The following is a 10,137-nucleotide window of genomic DNA, read 5'->3' as shown; positions in this document are numbered from 1 at the left end:
AAAAATTCTTCTGACTAAATCTGACTACTTCGGACTCTCACTGAGTGTTGCTCTCTCATTTTTGCTGTCATTTTCGAGTTAAGGAACGCTTTTTGGACTAAATCTGACTACTTCGGACCTTTCCTGACTATTTCTGGGAGATAAGGAACGCAACTAATATGTACTTCCATGCATGCATATATGTATGTATGTATGTATATACTTTTTCTATGGTATTTATTTATTACCTAGCGAACTGAAGTGTAACAAATGGATGCAGTATTAAATTAGACCCTCCAATAATTGCTGCGTCTATTTCTCCATTGCGTAAAGCAGAGAAAGCATTATCTAATGCATACATTGAACTAGAACATGCAGTATCCAGTAAAAGCGACGGACCTTGCAGGCCCAAACTGTAGGAAATTCTGTTTGCCATCATTGCTCGACTGCATCCAGTTATACCAAAGCCGCCGGATGATACTTTTTCATAAAACCACGTTTTCTCTGATTCAGAAATACATGAACCAATGTAAACGCCAGTTTTTGTACCACGTAGGCTTTTCGGATTTACACCCGCATCTATCACAGCTTCATAAGCAGTTTCAATCAAAATTCGTGTTTGAGGGTCCATTGTATGGGCTTGTTTGAAATGAACACCAAAAAACGTAGCATCGAACTTCTCCAAATCATGAATTTTTCCAGATCGTTTAGGAATTTCAGGGTTGAAATGTCTCCAGCGGCGTTCATCATCATCTACCATATCAATCTGAAATGAATTAATATAAAAAAAATATTTTTTATACAAGCTTTCTAAATTACGGGTATATTTTTCTCCATTTTGAAAAAATCCTTGGGGATGAGAGCATATCGCTAGCTTAGAGTGAAAAGTTGCTAAGTCCACTTTTTATGAAAACTCATATTTTGATATAGGATGCTAGAGAAATTGAATACGCATCGTTTCGAAAATTATAAAGGTATTTGTTTTATTTTTTCCTCTTCATAAGCAATAAAAGGAAAATCTGCTAAGTCCAAAACAAGCACCACAAATCCGCTAAGGCCAAAATAATACGACATCTTTTAATAAATATCGAATCCTTCTGATTCTTATGGAGTTTTGCTTTGCTTTAAACGCGCAAAATGTTTGATTCGACGTCTAGCGAAATAGTTAAAGAAAATGGCTATAGGAAGATATTTTCCTCTCCTGTAAAATTTTTAAAATGGGACTGAGCAACTTTTCTTTCTAAGCTAGCGATATCATTTTTAACTTTTTCCCGCATGTATTTTTCGACCACCTTTATGTTCGTACATACATATATAAATATGTACGTTCGTTTAAAGAGACAGTAAATAAAATGCCAGTTTCATAAAATACAAAATCAGAATATGTTTGGATTATTTTAAAATCTGTTGCCAAATTGTATACAGAAAAAAACAAAAAATTAAAAATATCAAATAAAACATGTGTACTTTTTAATATACCACGTTTCTATAAACATACTATAAAATAATTTTTCTTAGACCCACAGAATTTCCCTTGATACGTTTTGATTTTAAAATTTTAGCAAAAGTCATTATAAACAATTCTAATTATTATATAGAATTTGTAACGGACTTTCCTGAGTGCTGGGCGTGGCTCTCGGTTGTTCAGGGTCCTTTAAGGAGTAAACACCCTATCTCCTCAAGATATTAGAACAAACTCGCTTCTCGGTATAGCCTCTTTATTAGCTGTACTCTCGCTATATCCACTCTCTAAAGTATAGAACTAGAGTAGGTTTAAACTCTACAGCTTGCACCAGTCTCAGTGGTTAAGGCCCACTTCGAATATATACTAATAGTCTCGGAGGTTTGATCCCTCTTCCACTACCCGTGTGACCCACGTTGCGACGCGTGCCACGTATGCCTAGCTAATGAACAATGCTTGTTAGCACTGCTCCTTTTATACTATTTTTGTCCATCCGCAGACAGTTATCCTCACTACAATTGTTTGTGCTTTATACATTTTATGTAGGTATTGTATGTTGTAGGTATTTCCTATACTGTGCATACAAAGTAATAATTCAAAATATATGTATGCATATATGTACATGTTTATGTAAGTAAAACTAGTATAATTCAAATAACAAATTCCATTATGTGCGTGTACATATATGTAAAGCGTTTTTCTTACAATTCCAATTATACAATTTAATACAAATTATATATGTATATAAAATAATTGTTGTGGGGCCCAGGGCCACAGGATCCGGGGTCCTCACACTCCCTCCTTATTCCGGGCAGTAAGACTTACGGTCACCTTGCCAGTCTTGGTAATTCGTACTCTGTACGTCTATCCGTTTACGATGCATCTGAATGACTGCCGCTTCTGTTGCTGATGGTTTACGTGCGACTCAATTTCACCAACTCTTCCGGCAACACACCTACGTCCGGATGGACCTGCCACTCCGATGGCACACTCGGCTCAGCCTCTTCTAGCCAACGCTCTATTTCTGCCATTAAGTCGGCATCTGCTGCCACACTGAAATCCGCTTCCGCCGACGCCTCCTCCACAAAATCTCTTCGTCCACCGCTCGCCAAAGTACACGCCTCGATCGCGCCCTCACTAAGGCACAGCTGTTGCGGCGGTGGATGTGGCACTTCCGATGCCATCGGGTCGTATAGCCTGATGCGCATATCGATATGGCGCGCATACCTACGTACCCGTTACCGAGGTGTATGGCGTCTTGTGTAGCGATGGAGAATTCGCCCTGCCTTTTGGCATACTCCTCTTCCTCGTCAGATGAAATTGTTATGGGTGTTGGCGCCCGCTCTATTTCGACCTCGAACTAACTGTTCGGCTCGCTGTCATCAGATAGTACGCTTAAGTTTGAGGGTTCGTCCTCCGTCTACTCCTCTTCGCTCGTCAAACGTGGCGTATTGCTTGCCAAGTACTCTGCACCCCAATAGGTTGCCATCTCCGCATTTTCACTATTTTGGGGCTGCGTTCTTTCGAGGCTTTCGATGTCCTCGACGCCGCCTCTTTGTTGTTGTTGCCTGTCGCTGTTGCTGTCGCCCTCTCTGGAGTCACTTGGCTGGCCAGCGTCGTCATGCTCCCCTCCGGTGCTGTTGCTGTCGCTCGAATTACTCGACCGGTATCCACCGCTGCTGTCACTTCTAATATAGCATCGAATTTCGTGCTCTGTTAGGCGCTTTATACGTACGCGCAAAACGCCACCCTTCACTTGTTCGGCTACAAAATTTTCCTGTTGCTGCTGCTGGCTTGGTTTGTAAGACTGGCAGGTCTCACATTGTCGCACATACATGCCCGGCTCATAGTATCGCGCTGTCGCCCGCGCTATCGTTTTTCGGATCCCCATATGGCTTGCACTGGGAACATCGTGAATTTCCCTTAACACCTTCTGCATTTGATCTGTCGGTACACATAATTTCCATGGCGACACGTCTTCACCGTCGCTTTGGCCTGATATTCGCCTGTACAGCTCACCATTTTCGATGACAAAGTCAGGAAACTTCTGTGGGGACCTCTCCACCTCCGCCATCTTGTCTTTCAGCCACTTGCACTCTACCGCTACTCCTCCTGCCGTCATCGAACCAAGCAATGTTTCCTGGGGCTGTCTTGACAGCGCGTCTGCTACTACATTCAGCTTACCCTTGCGATACTGCACATCGAAGGAGTACTGCTGCAGTTCCAGCGCCCACCTTGGAATCCGACCGGACGGACTCTCTATCTTACTCAGCCATTTGAGCGCTAAGTGGTCGGTGATGACGGTAAACGTGTATCCTTCTAGGTAGGGTCCCATCTTCCTGATCGCCCACACTATGGCCAGGCACTCTTTTTCTGTTGGTGAGTAATTGAGTTCGGCTTTGTTGAGCTGGCGACTCGCGTATGCGGTTACGCGTTCTTCTCCTTTAATCTCTTGGGTGAGAACAGCTCCCAGCCCGAAGTCGCTCGCGTCCGTTTGTAGAGTGAACTTCTGCATAAAGTCGGGGCAAGCCAACACTGGTGCCTCGGTTAACGCGCTCTTCAGCGCCTCGAACGCTGTCTGTTGCTCATCGTTCCATTTCCACTTGTGGCCCTTCTTCAGCATGGACGTCAGCGTATGTGCCACTTTGGAAAAGTCGGGGACAAATCTTCGGTACCATGAAGCTATCCCTAGGAACCTGCGTAACTCCCTTATATTTGTCGGTGGTGTCAGCTCTTTGATAGCCGCGACCTTCTCTGGATCGGTGTGAATGCCCTTCTCGCTGACGACGTGACCCAGATACTTCAACTGCTTCTTGAAAAACTCGCACTTTTCTGGGTTGATCCTAAGATTCGCCTGCCTAAGCCGTCGGAAGACCTCCGAAAGATGTTGGACGTGCTCTTGCAGGGTTGCGCTGATGACAATAATGTCATCCAGGTAGGCAAACGCATACGGCTCTAGCTCTGGGCCGATAACTTGGTCTAACGCACGCTGGAACGTCGCGGGAGCGGAGTGGAGCCCAAACGGCATTACTCGCCATTGAAAAAGGCCACGCCCTGGCACTGTAAAAGCAGTGTACTGCTTGCTCTGCTCTTCCATTGGGATTTGCCAGTAGCCGTTTTTCAGGTCTAGGCTGCTAATATAACGCGCGCTTCGTAGTCGATCAAGGCTATGTTGGATCTTCGGTAGGGCATACACGTCGGGCACTGAACGCTCGTTCAGCTGTCAGTAGTCGACGCAGAGTCTCCACTTGCCGGTCTTCTTCTTCACTATCACTATTGGGACGCTGTGCGGGCTGTGTGAGGGTTCAATATACCCTTTTCGGATAAGGTCGTCGATCTCGGCGTTGATGATCTCCTGCATCTTCGGGTTCTTCCGGCAAAACCTCTGCTTTATCGGCCGGTAATCCTTCATGACGATCCGATGAGTGGCGATACTTGAAACCCCAGACATCTTCTCAAATTTGTGTAACTCTGCCTTTAAGAACTCCCTCGCTTCATCGGTTGCCGCATCATAATCGGACCCCCGCTTTTGCCAGGTAATTGGTTCCAAGGACCACGTCATCCATCAAACCAGGCAGTATTAACAGATCGCTTTCATGCTCTACTTGTGCCGTTATAGCCTTCAGCACCGTTTTGGATCTCCCATCACCCATTACCACACGCGTGTTCAAATTCCTAACCTCTCCCACATCCAGTTTCTTAAGCATGGCCTCGCTCAAGAAACTCCTTGTTGCGCCTGTATCAACTGCAGCTACTACGTCGACCTCGTTTACTAAGATCGCCGCCATAATTCGGTCATCCGACTGCCTTAGGACACTCTTCAGTTTGGGCGAGGCTATTCTACCTGACGCCCCACTCCTCGCCGCAAATGGGACCTCGACCCGTTTCCCAATGCACTACGGCAGCACTCTCGAGTCGGGACATTGCATCGACCACAGGTCCAACAAAATTCTCTCCGTGCAGCTCTGCACTCTCTCGAAAAATGGCCATCTTCTCCGCAATGTCTACACGCAGTCCACGGATTAACGTACTCCGACTGTGGTATTACCACACCGCCGTGTGGTTCAGGTCGGCGCTATGTTCTCTCTGCACTAGCCGTCTCGTCATTCCTAGGCAGTTCGCGCATGTGCTGATATCTCTCCGTGACCCGCGGAGTGGTTCGCGCTGCGGCTCTCTGTGGCTCTCTCACCGGGGGGATAATTTCCATATGTTCCGCCAAACTCACTAACTTTTCTAGGGTGGTGAACTCGGATCGTTTGACGTACCATTGGAACTCACTTCTAGAGTTCCTGTAGATACGCGTCAGCTTCTACTCTGAGGTGTAGTTCGCGTGTCGCATCAAACTATGAAGGGCCAACACATAGTCTTTAAATTTTTCGTTCGGTTGTTGGACGCGACGACGGATTTAATCGTCTAAGGTTTCGTGGTAGCGAGAGTTTAAGAAGAACCTTAGAAAGTCTCTTTTGAAGTCCTCCCATTGTCGCCAATTCCGATTATTACCGCGGAACCATGTTAACGCGTTCTCCTTAAGTAGTTCCGGAATTGCTCGCGGTAACAAGTCGCGATTCTTATATATACTTCGGCCAATTCTTCTACACGCCCGATGAAGCTGAGCGGGTCTCGGCCGCCGTCGTATTTGAAACCCCACTTACGGACTCGGTCCATGATGGTTACCAGTGATGTCGTAGGATACGTTGCGTATGGTTGTGGTGTATCAAACGCGTCAACGGGCATTGGTGACTGCATGACACTGGCTCCCTGGCTTCCAGGCTTCGAGTGTTTCGCTTATAGCTCAGCGAACCGCGTTTGGTAGTCTTCGTTGTTAGCCTCTTCTTGTATAAATGCAGAGAAGCGTCTGTTTGAGACCGAACCCTGCCATATAGGTCAGCAGCTCCTCTCGGTTGAGGTAATGTACCCACTTTCTCTTCACCATTTTTTTCACACTGTTTTGTTTTCACTGGACCGCCTACTAGTAGTTCTTCGGGTGGTCACTGCACTTTGTGCCTCTCTCACTTGTGCCCTTATTGCTTATTGAGTTTGGGTCTTTCAGCTGGTCACTGAAATCTGTGTCTCTATCACTTGTGTTCTCCTTTTTTTTCATTTCACTTTTTTTTTCTCCACGACACTCTCCTTTATGTTTGTTTCCTTTAGAGTCCCTGCTCGGCGCCATTTGTAACGGACTTTCCTGAGTGCTGGGCATAGCTCTCGGTTGTCCAGGGTCCTGCAAGGAGTAAACACCCTATCTCCTCAAGAAATTAGAACACACTCGCTTCTCATTTATAGCCCCTTTATTTGCTGTACTCTCGCTATATCCACTCCCTAAAGTATAGAACTAGAGTAGGTGTAAACACTACAGCTAGCACCAGTCTCAATGGTTAAAGCCCACTTCGAATATATACTAATAGTCTCGGAGGTTTGATCCCTCTTCCACTACCCGTGTGACCCACGTTGCGACGCGTGCCACGTATGCATAGCTCATGAACAATGCTTGTTAGCACTGCTCCTTTTATACCATTTTTTTCCATCCGCAGACAGTTATCCTCACTACAATTGTTTGTGCTTTATACATTGTATGTAGGTATTGTATGTTGTAGGTATTCCTTATACTGTGCATACAAAGTAATAATTCAGAATATATGTATGCATATATGTACATATTAGAGTCCAGCGCAAGTGTATTTGCCGCATTTCGTTCAATAAGTACTCCTTGCATTGTACTCTACTCCCAACACATTGTTACTCTTTTTCCGCATACATACACTACTTGGCGTTGAGAGAGTAAATACTTGACGTACTTGCTATTACTCCACCAAAGTACGTACTCTACTTTCTCTCATCGCGTACGAGAGATATTTGCTGCTGCCAAAAGGGAGTAGCAAATCTACTCTCTGTATACTTGTAGTACGGTAAGTACTTGCGTATTAAATTTCAATTCTGGTTGTTAGCCTACTAGTTGATATCGTTTGCAGCGCTGGTCAGTGAAATTGAAAGAGTAAAAATAGAATATGGAAATTGACGATGCAAGGAAATGTTTACGGCCTTATTTATAAAAAATAACGTAGATTTAGACAGTTGTTTAATGTGAGATTTTCATAAAACTTTTGTATTCAAGCAGCTTTTTAAATCTGTGTATGTACTTAAATTTTTATGTAAGTATTATTTCTCGTCTCTAATTTTCTATAAAACTATTTGCAGTCATTAACCAACAAATAAGTTGTCAAAAACAATAACTTAAGCAATGCTGCTATACGAAATAAAATTATTAGTGGCAAATCAAAATTTTGAAAAGTGCCGATTTTCATATTCGATAGTTGGACATGGTAGCGACGAGATGTACGAGCATTTTTTTCTTAAGAGCTGCATACTGATTTAAGAAATTTTTTATAGAAGAAAATTTATTTTCCATTTATTGTGCGTAATTTTATATGAATTTTGTAGTTTTTCTTGAGAGCCTTTACAAATAAAAAAAATTTCGGAATATGTACATACATATGTACATACATACGCAGCCATATAACTTGATTTCAAGAGGAACGAATTTTCATTTGGCACGTTCATAAGGCGAAACAGCTCAGTAACTGGCGCGATTGCACCTTCTGAACGCGTTGTTGCTTACTTCTGATCAACTGAATAGTTGCGTGTTAGATGATCGTAATATTTTTCTGATCATTTGAGACAACATGTTGGTGTGTACCTTTGAGAGTTGAATTTGGCAGCTAATGTATGAAGTCGTTCAAGAGACGCATAACGATCACTGATTTTTGTTTAGCAACGGTTGCGCTCAACTGCTGCGCCTTCTGAACCTACTACGTATTGATAACATTTTTTTTTGTGATAACACTGCGACAGCTCAAATTGGTATTGAGTAAAACCAAATGCCAGATAGAGTTTTTGAATTTCATTGAGTTTGGCGAAAGAAAAACTTTATCCGATTTTTTTAAATCGAAACTACATTTTTACATATGTACATATGTACATGCATACATAAATATATTTAATATGAAATTGAAACTTTCACATCAATTTGCGCTATTTCAAACCCATGGTTTCAATTGTACGCATATCGTCAGGGTTTTCCCCACAACTTGGTTTTGCTGCAGTGAAGCGACAGAACAAGTGACAAGAAAAAATATATGCGGACACTTACATATATATGTATCTATGCACATACGTATCTATGCGCATACGTATCTATGCACATACGTATCTATGCACATATGTATGTTTCTATGCACATACGTGTCTATGCACATACGTATCTATGCACATATATACATATGTACTTAGGTATGTATATCAGCATTTTAGTTGAAAGTACGTTTTGATCTTCGCTCTCTTCATCGCTCCACTACATTCCTGTCCTTAGTTTTATTCAGATACCACAAATGCGCGATCCAGAAAATTCTTCTATCATTCTTGGCACAAATGTATGTTTTCTTCGAAAAGACTTAAGTACTACCAGTAGAGTACTCTACTGTCAAATACCTTTTACTCGCAGTAGTTGCGGAAGGCAAAGTAAATACTCTACGCGTCTTGCTATTGATCGGTAGTTTACGTACGCTTGCAGAAACTGGTTTATGCTTACTCACACTTGACCCGAACGATGAGAGTAAAGGAGGGAAAGTATTTGCGCGGCGACCGGATGTCTTGTTAGGCCCTTTAAATGGAATTGCGCAGGAGTTTAGTACATATGTATGTAAGTAAAACTAGTATAATTCAACCCAGCAAACATTTGGAGTCATAAATGAGTCTTTAAGGAGTCCTATTTCGGAGCTATTGCGCTCATAATGAGCTCATTTAAGAGTCCGATATGAGTGTGTTTCCCTTCCTACGAATGTCGACTTATATGAGCTTAAATTCCTACATCAAATGAGCCTCAATATGAGTCATATTGGACTCTTATTGGCCTCATATACGGCTCATTTTGGACTCTTTTAAAACAAGTTTTGGCCTCATATATGACTCTTTTTGAGACCCTTATCGGCCTCATAAATTGCTACATTCGGACTCTTATTTTAGGTTGCTCTTTGAGTCTTATTCAACTCACTATATTTGCAAAGGCATTCCGCAAAAAGTCCTTGCAAATAACATACATACATACTTACATGCATATACACATTCCAACATGCATTCAATAGCAGCAGCTGAAGCTAAATTTTGTTCATTTTTTGTTTTCTAATTATTTTCAATTCCTGTATAAACAAGTTTAGATATAAATTTCAAATCTTTATTGTTTATATATTGGCACAAGGTGCTGGCTCATAACTTGGCTCATATATGAATCCTAAAAGATTCATATAAGAGTAAAAAAATTTTTGTTTTTGAAACTCATATTTCTTACCTACCTAGGACACCTTTCGGACTCATATATTCTGAACGCTCAGAATATGTTTGCGGGGAAATAACAAATTCCATTATGTGCGTGTACATATATTTAAAGCGATTTTCTTACAATTCCAAATATACAATTTAATATAAATTATATGTATATGTACATAAATTGATTGTTGTGGGGCCCAGGGCCACAGGATCCGGGTCCTCACAAATTGACATCAACAATTACCCCGTCAAGTTAAATTAGCGGCGAATCAGCCGCACTTGATATGAGTAGGTGAATAAGGACATTTATTAGCAGCAAGAGTTACGACGTTTAGTCCAAAATTGCAATCAATTCACACTTTTATCTCATTTGCCGA

The 10,137-nt window shown here is 42.3% G+C and overlaps 1 protein-coding gene across 1 annotated transcript; it reads right to left on the bottom strand.

Annotated features, from left to right (window-relative positions):
• Window positions 1–227: 227 nt before the first annotated feature.
• On the bottom strand, window positions 228–816 carry LOC118752667 (fatty acid synthase-like; the record flags this gene model as incomplete). Its single annotated transcript, XM_036487549.1, has 2 exons — window positions 799–816; window positions 228–745 (listed from the first exon to the last, which is right to left on the bottom strand). Coding segments are annotated over exons 1-2 (536 nt in total), but the record flags the coding sequence as incomplete, so codon positions are not given.
• Between the last annotated feature and the right edge of the window lie 9,321 nt (window positions 817–10,137).

Source organism: Rhagoletis pomonella, unplaced genomic scaffold (assembly GCF_013731165.1).
Source record: "Rhagoletis pomonella isolate Grant_MI unplaced genomic scaffold, Rhpom_1.0 Rhpom_scaffold_01723, whole genome shotgun sequence".
In the NCBI taxonomy this organism is placed as follows: Eukaryota; Metazoa; Arthropoda; class Insecta; order Diptera; family Tephritidae; genus Rhagoletis; species Rhagoletis pomonella.
The sequence above is the reverse complement of the archived record's forward strand: the minus strand, read 5'-3'. Positions and strand labels throughout refer to the sequence as shown.